This window comes from Channa argus, chromosome 5, assembly GCF_033026475.1.
Source record: "Channa argus isolate prfri chromosome 5, Channa argus male v1.0, whole genome shotgun sequence".
NCBI classification, from domain to species: domain Eukaryota; kingdom Metazoa; phylum Chordata; class Actinopteri; order Anabantiformes; family Channidae; genus Channa; species Channa argus.
Genome location: NC_090201.1, coordinates 18697063 through 18720927, shown reverse-complemented (window position 1 = coordinate 18720927; position 23865 = coordinate 18697063). Strand labels below are relative to the sequence as shown.

General features: G+C 39.3%; 1 protein-coding gene across 2 annotated transcripts in view; it reads right to left on the bottom strand.

Annotated features, from left to right (window-relative positions):
- Nucleotides 1-22745, bottom strand: part of col2a1b (collagen, type II, alpha 1b) — a 40455-nt gene extending 17710 nt beyond the window's left edge. Inside the window, exons 1-24 of one of the 2 annotated variants that reach the window (XM_067503523.1) lie at nucleotides 22421-22745; nucleotides 19142-19351; nucleotides 17800-17816; nucleotides 17367-17399; nucleotides 16389-16421; nucleotides 16184-16237; nucleotides 14815-14916; nucleotides 13926-14003; nucleotides 11914-11958; nucleotides 10713-10766; nucleotides 9163-9216; nucleotides 8276-8329; nucleotides 7899-7952; nucleotides 7469-7522; nucleotides 7126-7170; nucleotides 6989-7042; nucleotides 6696-6740; nucleotides 6516-6569; nucleotides 3508-3606; nucleotides 3328-3372; nucleotides 2485-2583; nucleotides 2255-2308; nucleotides 1882-1989; nucleotides 1535-1588 (exon numbers count right to left, since the gene is read on the bottom strand). In XM_067503523.1, the coding sequence (XP_067359624.1) occupies nucleotides 1535-1588; nucleotides 1882-1989; nucleotides 2255-2308; nucleotides 2485-2583; nucleotides 3328-3372; nucleotides 3508-3606; nucleotides 6516-6569; nucleotides 6696-6740; nucleotides 6989-7042; nucleotides 7126-7170; nucleotides 7469-7522; nucleotides 7899-7952; nucleotides 8276-8329; nucleotides 9163-9216; nucleotides 10713-10766; nucleotides 11914-11958; nucleotides 13926-14003; nucleotides 14815-14916; nucleotides 16184-16237; nucleotides 16389-16421; nucleotides 17367-17399; nucleotides 17800-17816; nucleotides 19142-19351; nucleotides 22421-22514 (1593 nt within the window). In that variant the 5' untranslated portion in view covers nucleotides 22515-22745. The remainder of the gene's footprint in view (nucleotides 1-1534; nucleotides 1589-1881; nucleotides 1990-2254; nucleotides 2309-2484; nucleotides 2584-3327; nucleotides 3373-3507; nucleotides 3607-6515; nucleotides 6570-6695; nucleotides 6741-6988; nucleotides 7043-7125; nucleotides 7171-7468; nucleotides 7523-7898; nucleotides 7953-8275; nucleotides 8330-9162; nucleotides 9217-10712; nucleotides 10767-11913; nucleotides 11959-13925; nucleotides 14004-14814; nucleotides 14917-16183; nucleotides 16238-16388; nucleotides 16422-17366; nucleotides 17400-17799; nucleotides 17817-19141; nucleotides 19352-22420) is intronic. The other variant, XM_067503525.1, reaches the window with a different exon arrangement.
- Between the last annotated feature and the right edge of the window lie 1120 nt (nucleotides 22746-23865).

Here is a 23865-nt window from a genome sequence, read left to right as displayed (position 1 = left end):
TGTATGAGCTCCGGTGACATCTTGTGGCCACATGGTGGACTTACATGAATCAATGCACATGTAGGGTGCTGTTCAGAGGTGCATGCGAACCTTGAAGAGATAGTTCACTTATTCAGTGCCTCATAGAACAAACCATTTCAAAACTGTGGGCTACTTTGTGCAATGTGATGTGATTGCAGTCAACCCCAATGCAGTCAGAGTTGAAAAACGATAATTTTGTAGCTTTCCCAAATAATCTGAAGTGTTAAATTAAATTCAGTTATTGTGCGGTTGACCGCTAATTATCAAGTTACAAAGTTTGGTCTTGCTCTGTGTGGGAATTGAATGTGGCTGCACAGTGGTGCAGTGGTTAGAGCTGCTGCCTCACAGCTAGGTCCTTCCAGTTTGCTTGGAGTTTGCATGTTCTCCCTATGGGCAGGTTTCCTACGGTTACTCCAGTTTCCTCCCACAGTCCAGAGACATGCATGTTAGGTTTTAATTTGCCAGTAGGTGTGAGTGCGTCATATGTCTGTGTATGTCTGTCTTTGTTTGCCCTGAGATGGGCTGGTGACCTGTGCAGTACCAATGATGCCTGGAATACAGTAGCTCCAGCCTCTCACAACCCTGCACAGGACAAGTTCTTTTTATGTTAAATTTCAATCCGTCACAACCTGTATGTTAAATAAAAATTCTTTGGCTAATTTGTAATATATTTAAATTAAAGGATCTCAAAAAATATGGGTGCAGCATATTGTCATTACCTTTTAACAACCTAAGTACATTTTATGCCCCCCCCCAAAAAAAAGACTCAGATAAGAAACACACACATCCTTTGATAAACCCCTAATGAAGGTAACCATGGTAAAATTTTTATGTGAGAGATCAGACACGTGCAATAAAATGAAAAGGCCAGGTGAACAACAAATGTTCTACGGGTAATTATTCAGATATTTCGAGTGAAAATTGATTCATTTTCTGGCAAGAGGTAGAACATCTACAGGCCTGTTTGAAGCCTTTAGAACGATGACTTTGATTTACAGAAATTTATGGTAGAGCATGTAGAGCAAATTTTATTTGCAAATTTAGCAAAAATGTCTGCACAAAAAACTAATCTACACAATGACATTAGACAAGGGAGAACAGGGTAACATCTATTTATGGATTAATTCAAAATTTCTTAAGTCAAAATTTGAAATCATGATGCTATTTCTATATATCGATATGCTTCATACACTATGTGACAACATTGTAATGATGACGATTCAGATACGTAAGTGCAACAAAACCAAAACTGATGTCATCTGATGTCAAAATCAGTCATCAACAGCAATTTCCAAAAGCAATTTAAAGCATGAGGAATCAGTTAATTTTCAGTTTTACAGCTTAACACCCATGACTACAGACACATGATCTTGAATAAATCTGTGCTTCGCTTCCTTTCTTCTACAAGTCTTGAGTCCTCTAAACAAATCCCTGTTCATTTTCACTTTTCTGTCCCTATACTGTAGCAATAACAAATCTTCTTCTCAATGAGTGAAACTGTGATGGTGCTTACCTTGGGGCCTGCCATACCATCTTGGCCAGGGAACCCACGGTTACCTGGGGATCCCTACAAAGAAAACATAAAACCGGAGTAAGGGTTACCATGACAATTATAATATCTGAGTCAATTTTTTTTTACATTGAATTTAATTGAAATAATACACATTAAGTGCAATATACTGTACACACACGCGTTACTGATTCAACAGCAACAAATGGGCACAGCAATGTGCTTTTTTTTCTACAGCATTAAAACATTTGACCTTTGATCTACAAATCTACACAACCTAATGTTATTCAATGAGGTGCTATAAGATAGTATAGCTTTAATCAAAAAATGACCAATTTGATGCTACTCACTCTCTCTCCAGGAGGTCCAAGTGGTCCAGCTGCACCAGGCTCACCCCTGGGTCCTCTCTTACCCTCTTCTCCTTGTGGGCCAGGTGCTCCCTGAGTACCAACTGGTCCCTGGAAAACACATCCGTAACTCGCTGTGGTTATACAGTCAAAGACAAAGGCATTGTTTTTGCAGATATAAATCTAGGTGAAAACAATTCAGAAAACCTATCTCTTTTTAAGAGATTGTCATTTGGAAGTTGCTGAATTTATTTCTTCTTGTCAGTGTTGTTGCTATGCTTATTATCTAGTCTTTCCATGTTATTTTGGTGTTTGTATTTGTGGAATACATAAATGAACAGTCTGGGAATAGAAGAACAAGAAAACAAAAACTCACAATCTCTCCTTTGGGCCCAGCCTCTCCCTTGAACCCTGGGATACCTGGGTCACCCTGCACAGTAAGGGATATTCAGAAAAATAAAATAGAGAGAGAGAGAGAGAGAGAGAGAGAGAGAGAGAGAGAGAGAGAGAGAGGCTATTATTTTGTTGTGGCATGCTATTGTTTGGAGAAGAAAATAACATGGCACATATCAATTATGATTTGAGATTGAATGATTCTGCCCATACAGATGTTCCTTTAGGCCCAAGAGGTCCAGTTGCTCCTTGAGGCCCAGGAGGCCCACGAGGTCCTGGAAAACCAGGGGCACCAGCGATACCATGAGCACCCTACAGAGAGAAAGAGAGGGCGAGACTTGAAGTCATTTAGCTGAATGGTCGATGAAAGCTACAGTAAGCAACTTAAACTAATGCTGACATGAGACCCAAATTCCAATTACTCTGCTTCACAGAGGCACAGCTGTCACCGCCCTGCTACAGTATAACCTGCTATGCTCTGCCCAGTGCTTTATTCTCAGTTGCTGTCATCAAATTACACTAAACAAAACTGCATGAGCCCGGCTGCAAAACTGCAAAAAAAAGAAATAAATATGTCTGTACCCCTGCCAGCAGGTTACAACAGCTTTTTACAGTACCTCTCCACAGTAAGATTTTGGGGCATATTACTAGTAAAATTTGAAAAAAGGTAAACATCATTTTAGTTTAGGCGTAGAAGAACCAATAATAAGCTCAATGTGAGTTTGTTGTGGTCATGGGTCAGATACAATCACAGTGCCCTAATATTGGCTGTCCAGTCATACTTCATGGGCCGTCCCAGTTTTTTTAATACCTTACAATCTGTGGACTAAGATTAAGTGAAGCATGTTGCAACTTAAATGAGCCGTTATGAGCCTGACATTCTGTACTTGTAATGTAAATGCATTAGACGTGTGGATTAGGTGCACATACTGTATGTCTAAAAGTCACTGTGAGAAAGCATTACCAGAACTTGGTACAACTGTACAACAACAAACAGCAAAATGAGAAAATATTCAGTAAATACATACAGAAGAAGAAAATGGGTTTAGAACTTACAGCTGATCCTTTGGCTCCAGGGATGCCATCAGTACCAGGGTTACCCTGCAAAGAAAACAAAACAAACAAAGTGAATAAACTCTGGAATATAAAGATGTTAAAATATACATTTAAAAACATCTTTTTCACAGCTTATTTTCCTAGTGCAACAAAGAATGCCATTTAAATAGCATCACTTACAGAAGCGCCAGCAGGTCCAGGAGAGCCAGGGGTGCCAGACTCTCCACGAGGTCCCTGAGCACCCTCAGGTCCACGGGCACCAGTAGGACCAGCTTCTCCCTGTTTAGCCACACAGAGGAAAGAAAAGAAGATTGTATTAACTGAATAGGAAACCCAAAAGGTACTATTCATAACGTTCTACAGTAAGACAAAAGCTGTCAAATATAATACAATAAATTATCTGCTGTATAACTGAATAGCATTAAGGCTGATATGACAGCAATCAATGTTATAATTTCTTTTTCCAACATATAAGGATAAAATATGTAAATGTTAATGTAAATACGTGCATCATGTAAACCAGTGTTTGATGCTATGGACTGTGTTCTACTATTGTGCTTTACATCTGACTACACTCTTTATATGTAAAGTAGAAAACATAATAGTACTTTTTACTTTTGGCTACAATGAACTGAAATGTTAATTAAGATAAGAGTTTTCTCAAAGTATGAAATGATCGTGTGATCTCAGTAGTTTTGTTTTGAGTCGATAAACTGTTACATACTGAAATATGGAGACTAAGTGTAACATTAGACGAGAGTGAGCGCTCAAATGAGTGTTAATAGCAGAAAATCTGAACGTTTTTTTATAATATAAGGTTAAAATACAAAATCTGTGACGATATATTAAAACAACGACATAAAATACTGACAAACTAAATCTGAGCTCAGTCCTTCTGCTCTGGGTTCTGTATATCAAAGACTCCTCATGAGAAACCTTGGCTCCTTTAATTAACTAGTCTCTCTTTTGCAAGACAGACCAAGAACAAATTATATACAAAGAGATAAGTTCAGACGATGGATGTGTTATCATTCACCAAGGCACACATGAAAACCCAAATTTTTAATTTTTAACAGTATTTGTGACATTTTTAAATAGTGTTGGTGTGTGGTCCCGTATAAGGGCTGTTTGGGTGAATTAAAATAGATCCATGGAATGAACATGGATTGTTATGACTGTTATTATGTTATTTATAGCCTTTACAGATAATTAACAAAGAGTAGAGTAAACGATAAACAACATAGTGCTTTCATAAGCTAAACAGATGCAGAATAAATACTGGCACTGATTCTACAAGTCTTTGGAAATATGCTGGAAGGATGAAACACTATTTTTTCTCTTTTTTTTGCTCTTTTGGTGTTTTGATGACGGTGGTGGTGGACACATCTGTCCAAAATCTCCACTGGGTTTTGAAGTGGGTGGAGATCTGAAGATTGCAAAGGCCATAAGATACTGTATGATTCACAGCTTTTTCGTGCTCGTATGGTGGGATTTATGCTTTAGGACTTTTCCCAATTTTACATGAACAAGACTAATTGAGTGGTTTGGCAAATGCACATCTACTTACTGTAGCTTCCTTATATCTGTGTCCTTGTCCCAAAAGGAACCAAGTGAGGCTCATTTCTAATCTTATGTTTCTGTCTATTTATTTATGTAGGACTCTTTGAACTTTTGGATCGGCTTGAACAATTGCCAAAATCTCCTCTTTATATTGATGCCGAAAAAAATTGAACTGGTGATGTCTGTTTTATGCTGCTGTTGCACTTGGCTGCATTTTATAAGACAATACTGCCTATTTCCCTGTGACTTTTATATATAAATGAATAATTTACTCCTTGATTTGCTGAATACCATGGTGACGTCACTAAGTTTTATATTGACTGACATAATAAATATGAAGTAGAATAACTAAAATGTAAGAGAATGAAACACACTGAAAATAGTTATAATAAGAGTGTTCTCCAAAGCCAAGTGCACAATGTTTAACAATGGTTCACTACAGAAATGACTTGGACTTCTTATGGATACAAGCCAAAGATTTTACTATGCTACTGGTATGTAGTGTCATATTGGTGAATGGAATTCCTTTGCTAGTGCTGCAGCTTTGTTCAAAGACTCAATAGTATGACATAATAGACTTTATTGTTGCAAAAACGGCGATGTTAATTGATTCCTTATGTCGACTTTCAAGGCCAGTATCTAACTGGCTCTGAGACAAGAGACAAAAACTCTCTAGGACTAAAGTAGAGGAGCGTTATGGAAAACATTCTGCACATTTTAGAGGCGTTACCTGAACAGCTGCTAAATAATACAATTTGTTCAAGTATGCCAAGCCTTGCTCATAAGGCTCAGAGAATTGATCTAAAATGAGCCTGCATCTACTGATCTCACAGGGAGTTGACAGTCAGGCCTGATCCGAATAGACAGCTCATGGGCTCCTGAAGTTACAGCACAATAATGTAAAATGAGATTTTTAATGTGCCTCACCATGGGACGATTGCTAGAATATCATAAAGTCATACAACAACACACATTAACACAGAGGCAGACAGACAGACAAGACAGGCAGGCACGATTTACTCTGTGTGTTTATGTTGTTACTTGACACAGTGCACACAACAACCACAAGTTTTGCCTTGATTACTAAATGGAAAATGCCTGGATTTTGTAAAGGGATATTCCAATTTGTAATTCCTAAAAGACTTCCCAAACTACCAAGGGGCTCAAAAAAGCAAACCACCAGCCCAGGCCCTCGAGCACAGAGCTGAGTCTGTCTGCCGTGCAGGAGGAATAAATCAAATGCAAAGCCGAAGGAAAAGAAAATGAGAAAAAGACAGTAAGAAGTGTGAGAGGGAGAATAACACTTCAAAAGCCCCCTTCTGCGTAATTTTCCACACAGATGGAGGCTTAAAGCACTTTTCAATGCACCAAAGCCTTCTCCAGTTTCAATAAAGTATTTCAACTTGTCTCCACAAAATCTACCCTGAACTGCATGCCACCATTTTCTGAGACAAACTTTTCAAAGGTTTTGCACCTGTTTTACACATAGCTTTGTTTTTGTCAAAAAGGATGAAAATGAGCGGCAGCAAATTCACTTTCTCATAGAAAGTAATAAACAGCAGTAGAAAGAAACTTTTTTTCCTAAATGCAAAAGTGGGGATGGAAAAAAGAGGCACCGTTAAACTTACCTTTGCACCAGGAGAGCCAGGGAAGCCTGGAGCTCCAGAGGGACCGACGGGGCCCTACAAAGAGTTAAAGACAGTTTGTCAGCTCAATCCCTGAGACTTGAGATATGTGAGATGTAGAGATTACCCAAAGCATACTGCAGATTAGTGTTACTTCAAATCAATTATCAAAATGATACTCACTGGAGGACCAGCGGGGCCAGGCAAGCCATCATTTCCACGTGCTCCCTGAATGTAATAAGAAATGCATCATGAGCTTATGGCAGAAAAACCTGTGGGCCATTTTTTTAAATAATGGGAAACAGATTTACACAAGCTGTTCAAATCATCACACTGGTAAAGGTAAAACCAATACACTGCACTAACTTGGATATATTTCCTAACTGTGCAACAGACACAAAAAAGCATAAACCATCTGCTATGAATCTCTCCACTAATAGTTTTTAGATTAAAAAACATAATTAATTTTCACTCACAGCAACTCCACTGGGTCCAGGACGGCCTCTCTCACCAGGCAAACCACGAGGCCCCTATGTAAAAAAAAATACAATAAGATTACACTGATAATTAAGAAATAATCTTTTATTTTGTGATGTTTAGTTGAAATACACACCATTGGTCCAGGTGCACCACTCTCTCCTGGAGCACCAGACTCACCCTAAAGAGAGGGAAGATTTAGCTCTTAGTATGACAAGATACCCCCAGCTAGACAGTCTGTAATTCATTATAGTCCCTATTACTTGTCATAAAGGCAATAACTGCTATTTCTGGGCTAAACACACAATAATACATGAGGTTACTCCAGGTAAATAAATATTAATAAGAAAAAATCTTATGCCAAGTTTTGTTGTGTCCTTTTGTGTCCATCATTAAAACAGATAGAAAGCAACAATGGATTACTGTATCATCATCATCATCATCATCCAGAAATCAGATGTACACAGAGAAAAAACTACCTTAGCACCAACAGCCCCAGTCTCTCCCTTTGCACCATCAAGACCTGGATAACCCTGAAATAAAAAACAGAGACCCATGATTAGGAAACCAAGCATAAATAAACATACAGCCCAATAACTTTATTGGAAATTTTTCATTTCAATTGAATGCAACTTTATTTATATAGCGCCAATTCACAACAACGTCATCTCAAGGCACTTTACAGAATAAAGTCAAGACTATAAAAATGTGTAGAGAGAACCCAACAATTCCCCCTTGAGCAAGGCCAAGGCAACAGTGGAGAGGAAAAACTCCCTTTAACGGGAGAAAGCTCCAGCAGAACCAGGCTCAGGGTGGGAGGCCATCTGCTTTGACCAGCTGGGGTGAGTGGAAAGTGAAGAGAGAAAAGCAGAGCAACAAAAATTGTTAACAGACAACAAAAACACTTACTCTGTGTCCTTTGATTCCTGGCAAGCCAGGAGTTCCTGGGAATCCACGAGCTCCCTGTAATAGAAGAGGGGGGATGATGGAAAAGGTATTGTTACTGACAATACATCTATTTGGAAAAACTTTAATACTGTTAGTTTAGAGAGGAATAATCTTTTGAGATCGAAATGTTTATTCATCATTACTACCACCTATTGTGAGGGCTGTTAATGTCTAATCACCATATAATGAAATGTTACAAATACATATGCAACTTGAGAAACCTGCTTGTTTAGGATGTTTTACAGCTTACCAGCAGGGTGGTTGTAGACCAGCATAGCCACAAAGTGTGTCAAGCTGCTCTGAAAAACACAATGAATCAGCAGTCTAAGAAATCTTACCTGAGGTCCAGTAGGTCCACGCTCGCCTGATTTTCCTGGTTTGCCAGCCTCACCCTAAAACAAGAGCATTTAAAGTATTTATATAGTTATAGTTAATCAAAGAGTGAAGTGTGAGTGAGCACTCCTAGTGGACACAGTGTGATATATCATGTCTGCTGCCACCGTGTGGCTAAAAGTAGGAATTACATCTTCATGTAGATGGAAAAATAGCCACATTAATTTTATTTCAGTGAATGTATGAGGCTGATTGACGTAGAAGCCCATATTTAGATAAGGGGAAATTAACGTGAACAGCAGCAGAGCTCAATTCTGACCTCCATTCATTGAGTGTATGGTCTGTTTATGATCACAATAATCAAGTAAAAACTTATAATAAAAAAATATAATAAAGGCATTTATGGTAGTAAAGGATATTATGTCTAATAATACTAGCACAGCGGTCTCATGTTAGTCAAGAACAATAATGTTTATAGACAAGTTCATATTTGCTGGCAACTGTATAGAGAGTACATTGTAAAATCTATACTTTATATTTTAACCTTTATTTAATATATAGAAGACAGTGTAGAGATAGACACAAAATCGGGTGAGGGAAGGGGAATTTGCAGTTAAGAAGGTAAGATAGCAGTAAGAATAAAAACTATAAAATACACTGTAGCTGGTAGTAAGCTACAGTACTAGCAACTATAATAATCCTGGCAGTGACACAGTGGATGTTGAAAAGGCGACAAAATAAGTATATCAAGCAGAGATGTTGACACAGTTTTTTACAGAATTAACTCAGTTTATTCAGAACTAAGGATAGTGGCTGACCTTCACTTGATATCTGCCTTTTCAAGTTTTTAAAGTGTATTAACAGTTTTTAAATTTTTGATAGACACACTTACATCATCTCCAGGTTTTCCGGGAGGGCCAGGGGGGCCACGGGGTCCCATGGGTCCCTGTGAGTAAAAGAGAAGAAAAGGTGAGATGCCCACCAGTCATAACCAACAGAGGGCAACATGACACAGTTTGAAGAATGGGGCATTATTCATACAAAGAGATGACAACTCCTGCTCTCTAAACACACATGATACACTTCTAGACTCAGAATTGGAACGATTCATAGTCAAAACAAATATTTCATTACCTTATCCAATATACTTACTGTGACATTCGGCTGTTTTCAACTTTCTCTCTTTCTATCTGTCTGGCAGTATATTCCCTGGGTTTCCCACTTATAATGTATTGATATGTCTAACGATCTTATCAATATTCTTTTATCTTGATGACCTCTGGTTTTCTCCATTTATCAGTCTTCAGGTAAAACAAAAATTAAACAAAAACAAAATTAAATATTAAATTGCCAAATGTTGTGTAAAACACTGGCTTGCAATGATAACAGAGATGTTAGCATGTGAATATATATTATATATATATTATAATCCCCCCTTAGTAAAAGCTTCTTTGACTTCTTATGATTACAAAGGCTAAAATAATCACTGGACTTCACAAACAAAGACCCAATGCTTTGACCCTGTCTGGTAGGAAGCTTGATTTTAATCACACATAATGATGTACTGGCATGTATTGAAAAAGAGGTGTTTCAGAGGCTTATCTGAACTCTGCAGGAACAGATTAACACAGCAGTGGGGAGACACTGCACTATGTACCTGCTGAGGGAGGGTATGTAGTCTGATTTCAAGCTGCACGAAGGGTAAGTAAGGGCAGAGAAGCAACAGCATAGAGAGAGTGAAGGGAATTGTAAGAAGGCAAAATGAAAACTAATGGAAAGGTTTAGGATTTTCTGTCTGAAAAGACAGTGGTGCAGGGAACAAACATAAGAAGAGATCAGTGAAAAGATGCTCAAAGAATGAATGACCCTAAAAACTGCAAATCTGCTCTCCTCAATGTAAAACCCACGATAGTGCATTACGACTTCAGATGACCAGTTTGCTACCTTGTTTTTAATTATTAGATGCTCCACACAAAGTTGGGTTTGTGGCATAAACAGCACTGAAAGACAAGAGAATGTTAAAAGAGTGTACAGCAGTAATTATGTACTGGGGGAGATGTAGCTGGGGAGGGAAATGGGAAAAGTTCAACAGACTCCACTTTTAGTTAAAGTGTTACTGTTGATTTTGTAGTTTTTTCATATTTTGTAGTAGCTTCCTGTCTCACTTGCATACATCATATTGATTAAACATTTTACTTTCTGTTGCCAGTTGAAATCGTTTCAAAGACAATACCAATTTTGTGGACAATGGGATCCTTTTTTTAGAGACACAAGCAGACATGACACAAAGTAGTGAATGTGTCGAAATGAAGAGAGGCTTACAGCAGCCTGGATGGGAGCTGAGACACTTACAGAGGTTATGAAACGGCTATAAAGCTACAAACTTATTACAGACTACGGTGGGTGAATGGGGGAAGGAGTAGTACTCTGTGGGATACTTACAGATTGTCCAGGCTCTCCAGCCTCTCCTGGGTTGCCTTGGAAACCTTGTGGACCCTGAAATGTAGAAAGAAGACAGAAGAATTTTTTTTTGAATATATAAAAAATCCCTTTGATGTGGGTCTAACTACCGGTGCAAGAATTTGTTGATTATCTGATTAGCTAATGAACAGAAAATTAACTAATTATTACTTAACTATTAAATTAATTAATCATCTAATTTTATTACAGAAAATGTGTCAAGGCTTCTTTATTGTGAATTTCTGCTGGTCTTGTCTACCTTCTGATATTAAATCCAATTTGCCATAATCCAAACAAGAGATTAGAAAATATCAACTTGACTTTTTTGATATTTTATCAAATTATTAAAAGAAATATCCCCAGAGTAGTCAATAGTGAGTCTTTGTCATTTGTAGGGCTGCAGCTGATCATTATTTTCATTATTGGTCAATGAAATGAAATGTCATCAATACTAACAAAAACCCAAAGGGGCATATTAGGAAGTGTCTTTGGTTTGACCAAAAGTCAAAAACAACTACTTCTTCATAATATTTGTCTGTTGGTCTACATTAATGCAGCAAGTCAAAATTTCATGGCTTCAGTGCAGATGTCAAGAAATGTCTGCATCCTGTCTAAAAGTAGTTGTAGCAGCGATCTCGGTCTCTCCAAACGTGGGCTCAGGCTGATTAAACCATCAAGTTGAGACAAGTCAACTGGCACTGTGTCCAACTTAACCACTTTACTATAGAGGCTGGGAGGCCTAAAAGGGCTACGCGCAGATGCCGGGTTGTGAGCAGGAACAGAAAAAGGTGGAGGTGGGGATGGGGGGTGTAAGCCTAGGAAGGTTGTGTTAAAGGTAAATTGTCAGGTGCACTACAGTATGTCTTAGTTGTGGTGTAGGAAAAAGCCCCAGAGCCTGCAGCTGGGAGATAAAAGTATTCTCCATGTGCCACCTTCCTCCAGACTCTAGGCTGTGTGTAAATATTTGTCACACACAGACTGTTGTATGCTCTCTGCTGGTCATTTTGGGGTCACTGTTATTATAAATACACCCAGAAAAAGTAGACAATGTGGTATTTAATGTGTACGGGGCATCAAGCACATTACAATTAAGAGATTTAGCGTTGAGTATCCTGTCTATGCCTGAACACAGGATCTTGTCTACAGGTGCGTCTGTCTTGTGTGTAATACAGGAGGTGCTTACAGGTGATCCAGTGGGGCCAGGTGGTCCTCTGGGTCCCATGGGGCCCTGAAGGGAAGAAAGGAGTCCAGAGATACAACATCAGCATAGCAATATAATCACTGCCTTCATCAATACACACCACTTAAATACCACAAACACATATAACAAGTGCAGGTTTGTTGTTTTACATTTTTTAATTCTGTTTGTGTGTGTTGAGGAAAACCTTTGCCCTGTTGTCCACCTGAATTCTGTCAGAAGCTATAAAGCATATCAACAGCTTTGCCTTACAGCAAGACGAAACATAGTGGCCCTACTTGTCAAAACCATAAATCATCTGAAATTCCTCAGTGCCATTCAGACTTTCACCTGCTTTCTAGTTCTTTCTTTTCTCTTCTTTTCAACCCACCTGCTGTGTGTCCCTGTGGTTCAGGGGTCACCAGCATTATTGCTGTGCTCTTAAGGGAAGTGCTTAAACTTTACATAACTTTTGGCAAGGAATGGAAAAAACATCATAAAAATTAACTATTTGGTTTTAGAGAAATCCTTAATCCTAGAAATAAGGTCTCAAAACAAGGTGAAATATTTCTTGAAAATAATTTTCTCTGACTGGACCTTAATCTTCTCTGCGAGAGTCTAATAATTTGTCAAAGTAATTTCCCTTTTATCTTCATGCGTCAGTGCTCAACACGAGAAAATCCCATTCTGTGGTGTAAATAAAGTTTCTAAGTTCTTGAGTAACTTAAGGAGAAACAAGGTCAGAGTCTTATTACTTGTGGCAGTGTTTTCCTCTCAAATAGAAACACATTCCTTTCATTAAGTATGATTTTATAAATCCTCATTTCAGCATCATGTTTATGTAAAAAAAAAATCAGGCAATGGGAGCCAAAGAAAGCATGGCACAGTGGACCTTAGAGGGGAATGAAAGTTACCTTTCAGTGGGTGTGGGAAGCCATTACCACAGCAGGCAGAAACATATCAATGGGGCTCTATATCTTCAGGGCATTTGAATGTGTGATTGAGGGACATGCATGTGTGTGTGCATATATTTCAGAGCATTGAGGTTTAGGATACACGGATGTGAGCTGGGGTCCTGTTGGGTGTGTATGAGTGGGTCATAAGCTTGTGATTTAACATCAGTCCAGCCTGTTCTTCCACTGCTGTCTCTCCCCAGCAGGCTGGCAAATCCCAACATAAACAAGGACCAGCTTTAAAATGGCCCAGTGCAGCGGTGAGGTCTCAGACACATGTTTATCAGGACAGTCTGTACGAGTGAAGCCACACATACTGCTCCTTACTGTGGGGATGGGATCGACTCCAGGTGCCGCCCCTCCTCGGCATCTCAAACCACTGCTGGGCTGAGACACTGCCAAGCTGCTCTGCGACTCCCTCAACCAAAATAGCTCCCAGTGTGCTTCTCACTCCATCTCAGGCACGTTGCCAAGCCAGCTAACCACCAGCAGGAGTAGTTTCACGGGCTTGGCGTGAACTGAAGATCAATGGCTGTTTCCTCAATTTACCCCTCTGTACTCCATGTGAGGTGTTTATTTTCCATCAGGACACAGAACTTCATAGTTCTTTTCTGCAACACTTGGGAAAGTGCTTGATTATATTTCTCAGGTTTCACCCCAAACCAATAACAAAGGACATGAAAAATAGATTATGCTATCATCCTTGATGATTTTAAATCCTCCATGGGTATCTACTCTCCTAAACTGGTGACCATGCACTGTCTCTCTGGCTCATGTATGGAAGTTCTTTGTGTTCCTGCACAAATGTCAAAATACGAAAACACCCAAAAACCATGGGAAAAAAAAGAAAATATACGGGATGGTTGGAATCCAGAATTTTGTTCCAATACTTCAAGAGGCTAGATGGTTGCAAGCGCAGATCTTTATCCCAGCTTTATGGGAAAAAGAAGGTGTCTAATGGCTTGTGACTGATCCCTCAAACTGCAGTATCGTAGCACATTCAAAAGCAGCCAGCTGTAAAAAAGAACACGGAAGCAGCAGCAGCTCTCATCATCGATTGCTCACCATTGGTCCTTGCAGCACGCCCATATTTGCGACACCAGCCTTCTCGTCAAAGCCACCGGCCATCTGAGCAGCAAAGTTCTGAAATTCATCCGAAAAAGCCATAATTAACTTTTATGGTGATAGACAAAGGTTGTTTCATTTAAAAAAACATAAAACCATGCTGCAGCAAATCTTTTAATTTAATCTGCTTCATTAAAATAGAATGACATTGATGGCAAAGCTTCTAGATGAAACTGACTGGCCAACGAATCAAATAAAAATAAACACTTTAAATTGTCCCAACTTTAAAAATGAGCTTTGGCTTTTTCACTGTCCGTGATTCAAAAATGAAGCATTTATCTTGGAAGCCGACTGTGGTGTCAGACATTTGCAGAGTTTGGAGGATGCTGTGTCATTTTGGCAGGAGAGAGGAGCAGCTTGTAATAGACTGTCAGCAGCAGAGCTTATTATGTGAATCCTGATACAGACGGTAGAGAGACAGAGGGCATGTGAACAGTTTTCATCTTGCTCTCTTTCACAAAGACTCTGCTTGTTTTTTTCTCCCAGAAAACCTCCTTCTTTACCCCTCCCCAAGTCTATCATACTACCTCCTGCCCTTCCGCCTCCTCTCCCCTCAATCCACCTCCTCCCATCTTTTCTCCTGCAAAGAATAAGAGGCATTCGATCTATTCTCCCTCTCTGCGTACACTTTGTTGTATTTCTGCCTCCTCCCATTGCCAGAAGTTCCCCACCTCTTTTGTGCTTTTAAGTTCTTTCCTTCACCATTTCACTATTCGCTCTGCTTAGTTAAATGAACCCATTCTTGGCCTTGCCTCAGTGTTCGACCTGTCAGCTCTGACATTTGCAATGAAAGCCAGTCCATCAAATCTACTTGTCATGGAACACTTACTCCGCCAAGTCCAGGGGGTCCATTAGGCCCTGGAGGTCCAGGGGGGCCGGGGTTTCCAGGGGTACCTGGTTCACCATCTCTGCCGCGGGGACCGGGGCTTCCCTAACAGAGATTGATATAAAAAGAAATAAATATAAAATCTGCAAATACACAAAAACATGATGGGCACTTTTCTTTTGTAAGACATTCTCCATGAACTTATTAATCGATTGGTCCATAGAAAAGAGGAAATAGTAAAAACTCCTTAAGGCTGAGTTGATACACTGTTGTTGACAAGCAGATAGTCAGTTTTAATAATTTAGAGGACTAAAAAAACAGCAAATGCTTACGAGTGCAGAATGCTTGGTGACTTTACTTAAAAATCTAAAATTATTCAGTGACCAAAAGAGACAACTACTCTTTTCTCGCCAATCAACTAGTTAAATAATCAGTTCCTCCCCTGCCCTTTCTAAGCATATGAGTACAAAAAGGGGTTAAAGTATTGTTACAATTCGAATCTGATTAATTTCATATCAGAAATGCAAATATTCAAAGACAGTAGTGCTTTGGATAAAACATTACAAAGTTGCTGGCAGACGATATAGAGCTGCACTTGATTTGTCAGAAGGTGTTGACAGACGCCTAATGTTCAGTTAAACTTTCTCCCAACTGCACTAGAGGAACTTGACTACAGTTCACTAGCTGTTGGCAAACAGTGATCCATCAAGAATTTGGTCTTTTTTGCAAGGAACCAACCCGGAACTTAAAGGTGAAAAGCCTCAGAAATACATTAAACATAGCATTAAACATAGCAAATTAGGCTATATTACATACCATAATGCATGTAGTGACAAATTACCCTGCAAGGGGAGACTAGACAAAGAATGTGCTGAACACCTAGAAGGCTGATTAACCTCTGTTAGCCAAAACGTAATCCAATTTGTGTTTAAATTTGCATAAACAAGATGATTACATGACATAAACTCTTCGCTTGCAGCCATTAACACATACAAGTGTGCATTAATGTGGTGATCAAAGCCAGGCGATTGTGATAACGTTTCCCACAGCGACTGACTGCAAGAGGTTTACACTATGAGGATTCGACAGTCCCACATCTGTTAAACAATTCAGACTACACGGCCTAATGGAAACGACACATGACTATTTAGGCTGAACTGTTCAATGAAAGGCCACCATTCAGCTGCAAACCTGCAAGCTGTAGCAGGAATCTGCCCCCAAACATACACTCACACACCTTCCCCCTAAAATACCTAAAGCGATATTCAATAGGTTGAACTGTACTTGTCAAGGCACCAAAAAAATGAGGGTCTTAAGGATCAAAGAGACACCAAAAAAAAAAGAAAAAAAAGACAATATGCATCAAACCAACCTTCTCTCCCTTCTCTCCTCTTGATCCACGGGGTCCTTGCTCTCCAGGTGGGCCCTATCGAACAGGAGAGAGTAGTGCAATAGTCATCAACATAAACCTATAGTTAATCTAAACGTTGTCTTGTTATTGCATGACACTGACACTAAAGCATACATACACCAAAATGTTCAAAGCTCTAAGGAAAGATGCAGAAATAGATGCATACCATGGGGCCAGGTGGTCCTCTTGGTCCTACAACCTGTAAAGAGTAGAAAACAGAGAAAATGTTATATTAAAAATAACCTTTAATAAATAATATGATATATGATAAGTGTTAAAATCATAAAGTACCATATAAAGGCATGTAAGAACATAAGACTGACTGACCAACATTAAAGGTCAGATTCAGTATCTGCACAAGGGAGGTTTAGATCCGCTCACACACTGGGGGTGAGGTGGGGGTGGGGGGGTGGGGTTACATTGTCTTTCTCCCATCAGAGTAGACTTGCTAATAGACTTGCTAATCTGTTTGGGCAAGGCATTATAAGCAACATACAATAAACAATGCCTTCTTATTTCCTGCCATGAACTTGTATTCCCTTAGAGTTGTAAAGCATTTCCAGGTGCTGAGCTGCTGGAAGTGTTCTGTCTCTCTGTCTTTCTCTCTGTCTTTCTCTCTCTCTCCCTCCTTTCTTTTATATTGAAGCATGGAGTTATTCAGTTATTTTTTACTATACTTTTAAAGTTGTTTTACTGTTTTCCAAACTGCTCCTAGTCACATTCATTGAGAGAGATGATGTGATACCCACAGAGAAGTATTAATAATATGAGGCATTTATACTTGACTTGAGGATGTATTTGCAATTTGTGCTTTTATGCCACTAGTAGGCAAAAGTGCTTTCTGCTCTAGTAGATTCTGATTAATACAAAGCTTACATTAGTACTTACTGTATACAAAACTATAAAATATAAGGCACTAAAAGAGACTAAATTGTAAAATAGTATATGGAATACTCAAAACTAATAGTAATGCCCTCTGACAGCAATGGAATGTGAACACTTTTCTTGAGCCTGACCACCTTTCACTTTTCGCCCATAGTTTTCAGTATCTTTGCTTTTTACTTTAGTTAGGGATCTAAATACTTTTTTGGTCTTTCATGTTGACGGACAGAAAGAGAGCTCTTAGTGCATGGTGTCAACTTACATCGGTAATGTCTCCAGGTTCACCTTTCTGTCCCTGATGTTGAAAGGGTAAAGCACAAAACAGCGATTAGAATTACAAATGGTTTTTATGCATTTTCTTTATGTCTGTCTTTTGTCATCAATAATTTCATACTTGGCCTCTAACATGCAACACTGTAAAAGCATATCTGATAAACCTTACAGGTTCATAAGGAAAAGGGTCAATAGCAAAATGTTGAAAATGTATCTATAAATATTAAGTAAATAATAAACACTGTGGGGGAGGAAATAACTATTATCCATCTGGCAAAGCTTTTTCACATCAAAGCTTAATCTAAATCCATAAACTACAAGCTGTCCTGACACTCTGATATGAGACTGGGACAGATACCAATATAATTGCAGGTGTTGGAGAACTTCATTTAACAAACACTTAATATCTTAGTTGGTCTCACCTTAGCTCCAGGTGTTCCTGTTATGTGGTTGAGAAGGGTAGAGGGGAAAAACATAACTGTTAGACAAAAACTTGCACAGAAACAACCCTTGAGAGTTATGCAGTGCTTTTTCTCAGAAAAGCAGAAGGTCTACACACGTTGATAATACCTTTTTCCTATGTTATACTATTCTAAAGGCCACCATTGAATCATACTTGTGGCACCCAAACAGCCCATTTGGATTGAAAAAGTGTTGGTGGAATTACCATCTTAAGAGTTTAAAGAAGAAGTAATGAAGTGGCAAAAAAAAGAGATAACAGTGTAAAGCAAAAGAATTGTGATGTTATACACCCATCGTGTATGGGTGGATGGGGATGTGATTTTATTTGAAAGCATCCTAAGCATTGTTAGGTAGCAATATTAGAAACTACTGGACACATTTAGGCACTGCTTTTTTACATTAACTGTTGTTTGGATAATAATAGGGATGAGGCATTAACATCCATGTAGAATTTACTCAATTTAGATTTATATCAGGATGTAAATGTTTAAAAATGAACCAGCAAGGCAATTATGTTCACTAATCTGTTCTGTAAACGTTTTATTCATTGACAAAAAGACAATGGAGTTTGATAAGCAGCCCTTTTTACATGTTGTTGCTAATTTAAATTTTTAGAATGATGCCTTACATGTTAGAAACGTTTTCCTATCAATTCAAAAGTAACTTTGCCTTAAATTGAAGATAAGCATTTTATAAAGCATTTTGATAATAAGCATGCATTGCAGTGACACTTCTGAATACAGTACAGGCATGCTCCCCACTTTTTTTAAAATTTCCAAAACAACACTTCTTTATCAAGAAGCAGTGGCCATTTTTAAATGTGGTGAATGGCTCCTTCAAAAAGCCTCAACCTTAGTAGAGTGTCCCTGTTTTTCCTTGCAATGAGCTCTGCAGAGATCCACAGAGAGCATAAAGAGTAGAAATGTGAGGCCATGTCTGCCTGACGGAGGTATTTCTATAATGACTCCCACATGTTCTCATGACACTCAGGCAAGTATTCAAACAAGATGAGGCCAAGGTGAGCCAGCTATGGAAAATTATATTGAGGTAGCATTTCACTAAAATGTGTTCAGATGTGTCACTGTTGTTTCTTATCATTTGTTTGCTCTGGGGACAGAAAACAGTATTCAAACCAAAGGATGACATGCAGTATGCTGATGCTGATTGCTGAATGCTGATTCAGTGAAAGTGGCCAAACCTTTGTTTTGAAACGAACTGTCACTGTGTAATTTTCTCCCCAAAATAAACAACATGATGTATAGTAATTTATTTATGAGAGATGTGAGATAAATAAATTACAACCTATGGGTGGAGATGTTTCAGCTGCACAGATGGGGCAACACTCTCCGAATGGGATCTCAGGTTTGGGGCAGTCTTTTAGCTCCTCGCAGACAATTTCATCACACAGGACGGCTCCAGTGTCACACACACAGATGCGACAAGGCTCTGGTTTCCATACGTCCTTGTCGCTATAGCGCTGTCCATCTTGTGTACAACTAAGAGCTTCTGTTTCTGTGTGTCAGGTCATAGTAAGCCACACACAGAGGCCCAGGCAAGATGGTAGGAGGAAAAATAGATTATGCATCAGGTGTGAAAAAGCAGTCACTGCAATGTGTAAAGGATAAAGAAACAAGTACAGCAAGTCATAACTTGAGTTTGACTTGTTCTGGAGTGAAACACATATGCAGTGAGATAACAGAATTTAACTAAAAGTCAATACAAAAAAAGTTGTTAGAAAGCATAAATGTTAATAGAGAATAAAACCCAAACCAATTATCAATGCTAGTAAGGATTTGTTTTCATTTAATGCTTCTAATGTTTCAGTGACCCTTGTGAGGAGTAATTCACAACTATAGGGCCAACCTGACCTATCTACTGATGAGTCTAACAACAGATAACACAATCTCAACAGGATAAAAGTCTTGTGCCTAGGGTCTAAGATGAGTCTGTGTCATTCCCAACTTTCCCTAATTATCAACTATACATTATTATTTAAAAAATAACAAGTAAAATAAAATAATACATTTTACACTTATATGCAATTTCTAAATAACAACACTCAGTCCTGTTACTGAACTCATGCATGCAACCTCTTTTCTGAACACAGGGGGCCAGTGTAACACCACAGAAACCAGCGACCCAGTGAAGCTGGGTAAGACCTGCAGGAAACCTTTAACAACTTCACAAGAGCAGGAGACTATGTGCCCGAATTCCTTGACAAGTTAAATATAGGGCGAGTTTACATTGTGGGAGGCACCCTAATTTACTGAAAACGAGACAGACTTTGCATTCAGCCCATGAAAGAAGTTTTTTCAGACTAAAGCTTGCTAAGAACATTGTGGAACCTGATGGAGGTGGGGTATGTTTCAATACAGGTACTGTACACAGTCTGTATTACACCAGTAAGGAACATGTAACAATAGGTACAAGTAATTAGCAGTATTCTAGTTCATTTTCCAGTGTGGCAGTTTACTCAGTAGTCAGCACAAGGCCAAACACTTGCTCAAAGAAATGCTCTGATTGAGGCCAATGAACCTGCAGCGATCAGTGAAAAGATTGGACGAATCTAAAGAGAGGCCTCAGGAGTGCCAGGTGGATGAGAGGTGAAGGAGCAAGTACAGGAGCTATACTGTATTTACCTTTGAGTGCTGCTTAAGTTCAGGTAACCTAACCAACCTCAGCAGCAATGAATAGGGTCTTTCTCGAAAAGGGACAGAGTGGGCAATTCACTAACTATCGCCTTATATAAACACGGTGGCACACTTTAAACTGGAATCCATAGCTGTGTTGGATGCCAGTTCAAACATGTCACAGAAAAGAAAATGCTCAGCTTTCACGCACATTCCTTGTGGTTTTGACATTTAGTTTTACAGGACTGGATGGTCTGTCAAAGTCCTGCACCTGTCCTTTCACTGACTGATATAAAAGATTTTCCTGATATAAGAGTTTCTGGGACAAGGGCTCTTCTATATTGGAAAACTGATAGAAAGCTGGCTCTTTGTCCCAGAGGATAATTTGTATGTCTCCTCTCCCATGTGTTGGCAGCCATACTGTTTTCCAGGGGAGTAAAATGAACAATGAAAATGGTAAAGTGGACCCAGGTGTACAACAGCAGAGTGAACTCTATTTTGACTGTGTTTAGTAACTTTTAGTCATCAATCCAGTCTTTTTGGGCTCCTTACTTACATTACCAGGAAGTTAGTGGCCACAAATTTGAGAGCTAAAGCAACGGCCCACTGCTCCCAAGTGGCTCTGGGCAGGTCACAAACAGACATCTTTACCACTTCTCTATCTTTAATGTTGAGGAAAGGAGGGCTTGCATTATATCCAGAGGTCCTTTACCTGTGAAAGAATAACCTGACACAAGCAGTTTGCCCCCTTTTCTCAGCTTTGTCTTAAAAAAAAAAAAAAAACATTTCCATGCTTTAAAACCTGGTTAAGCAACGTACGGATTAATGAAAAGACTGGACTATTCACAATTACAACAATAAAGTCCCTGTCTTATATTTTTCCAATCCCTTCTCTCTTGCACCCTGGCTCTGTCTCTTTCTGGACTGACTGTCACAGCTTATGGGTAATCTTTTAAACAGATGGAAACCCTGAAATCATATGGAACATTATTTCTGGCCCCAAATCTGTTGGCATACCATCACTCTCAAATGTCATTTCAGGATACTAAAATCAATAATAGTGATAAGGGATCACACAGTCCCGCAAAATGTGCAGTGCAGAGATGATAGAAAGGCTGCAGGGATAATTTGATTACCAATGGAGTAGATACCCAAATAAACACGTTAAAAGCTCTTTTTTATGGAAATTGTGGTTCACCTTTCCGCCTCAACAAGCCAGGATATGCCTGGATGCCCTCTGACAGCAATGGAATGTGAACACCACATCACCAAAGGCCCTTGAGCCTGACCACCTTTCACTTTTCGCCCATCCCTTTCCCCTTCCCCCTCTATATTAAGTGAATCTGCAGCTAAAATGAGAGCCCGTTAAGGCCCCTAAAGGGCCCACAGGTGTCAGCTACAGTGAGCAGGGGGAGGTAGGGTAAGGCATTGAGCTCCTCCGTAGAAGACCAAACTCTAATTCTTGTGATTATTCCTTTCCAAATTATGAAGTTGTAAACATTGACAAGGTTGAATAAAATCGCCTGTGTTAGAAATAACTTTGCACTACCAACTAACTATTCCAGCTTTGTGCGCGTGATTTTGCCATCGCTCCATCAGTTCCATGGCTTTTACGCACGTCCACAACTCAGATCATTTGGGTTTTTATTACACTTTGCAGAAGATTTTATTGCAAATAAGCTTATCGACTGTCATTAATGGTGTGTATTTGCTTGCATCTAATAGCGTTTAAACAGTTGTGAACTTTCTGTGCGTAAAATTGCCGAGGAGATAAGCAAACCACCCCTGACACCGGAGCAACATCAAAGCATCATTACTGTTCATACGCTTAAAGATAAATGTATTTCCACAGTGATCTGTCACGTAGATGAACTTTTGCTCTCCGTGTGAACTGTATGACAACTTAACTTTTCTTCATTATAGTTCTCAGAAAAATAAATCTGTCACTTACGGTCGTCCTCCTCTTGACATCTCACAACGGCTAATAGACAGACTTGGGTTGCTACAAGTAGCAGTAGAGTCCTGGAATCCAAAAAGCTCAACATGTCTAAATATTAGACATGCAGGGCCCTTGAGGGAGAAAGAAGGGTGCGAGGGGAGCGGGTGCTTCTCTCAGTGTTTAGTGTGTATGTCCCCAGTTACAAAAGCCGAACCATTCGACATTCACCCTTCCCAAAACCGATGGAGGAATCCAGCGGCAGGACCCGGACCTGCAGCAGCAACTCAGCACCAACCGCTTCAGGCCTGACGCTAGAGTTTTATGTCCCCGTTGCCTTCAATGAATCTTCGTATATCCCCAAATATCAGCCCGGCCCCTTGCCCCCTGTCAGGCTGAAATCTGAGCTCCGTTTCCCTCCCATTCTGTCTCTAATTATTCTAGTCCCAAACCACTCCTCTCTCCACGTGCTGCTACTGAACCCAGAAAACTGAAACTTTTCCCCTTAATTTTGGTTCCATCCCCCTTCCCCACTTGTTCATAGAGATGTCTACTGAAGAGATTTCTTCTCTAGTCTGACATGTGCAGTCTATTAGTTTTGATTTTTTTTTTTTTGGGGGGGGGGGGGGGGGGGGGGGGGGGGGGCAGTCATTTGGCTATAATGATCTACATTGTAAAATACAATAAAAAAAAGAACATTGATATTGATAAACTGAAATCTGGGATGTACACTGCAACACAGCAACTTTATAGTCACCATAATATTTAAATATGAATCAAGAGAAAACAAGAAAAGAGACAGGTGGCCACACAGAGGGAAAAGGCCAGAGGATGCTTCAGATGTATGTGGGAAACATTTTCACAAACTTTTGCAGTGATTGCACTATAAACCCCTGCAAAAAATGTTTAAATCCCATAAAACCTATAACATATAACTGCATAACTGCTTATGATTCATGGAGAGGCTAAATATGGGCAAATCCCAATACTGTAAATAAACAGTTAATATTTTATCAAGCTTTTAATATTAAGTTCACAATATCCTGTGTTTATTCAGGCTGGTCATCATTTCCAATTTCGCACCTCTGCATTTTAGGCTGTTTTAAATGGTAAATGGTCACTTATCCAAAGCACTTTACGATGTTTATTCCTATTCACACACACACTCACAAACCGATGGTGGTGGCTGCCCTGCGCGATGCTCACCTGACCCAACTTGGGAGCAACTTGGGGTTCAGAACTTGTGTCCCACCTGTTATTGTTTTATGGACGTTTGTTCTATCAGTAATAACCAGCATTTATATAAAGCTATAATAGTGAATAGAAAGAAGAAGATCTGATGATATAGTGACTGTCATTACCTTGTATTTGGTTGGCACCTCCCATCAAAGAGCTCTCTGGTGTGTTCTGAGACCTGCTAACAGTGGTCTTGTTCAGATTTAATCACAGTGTTTGAAATT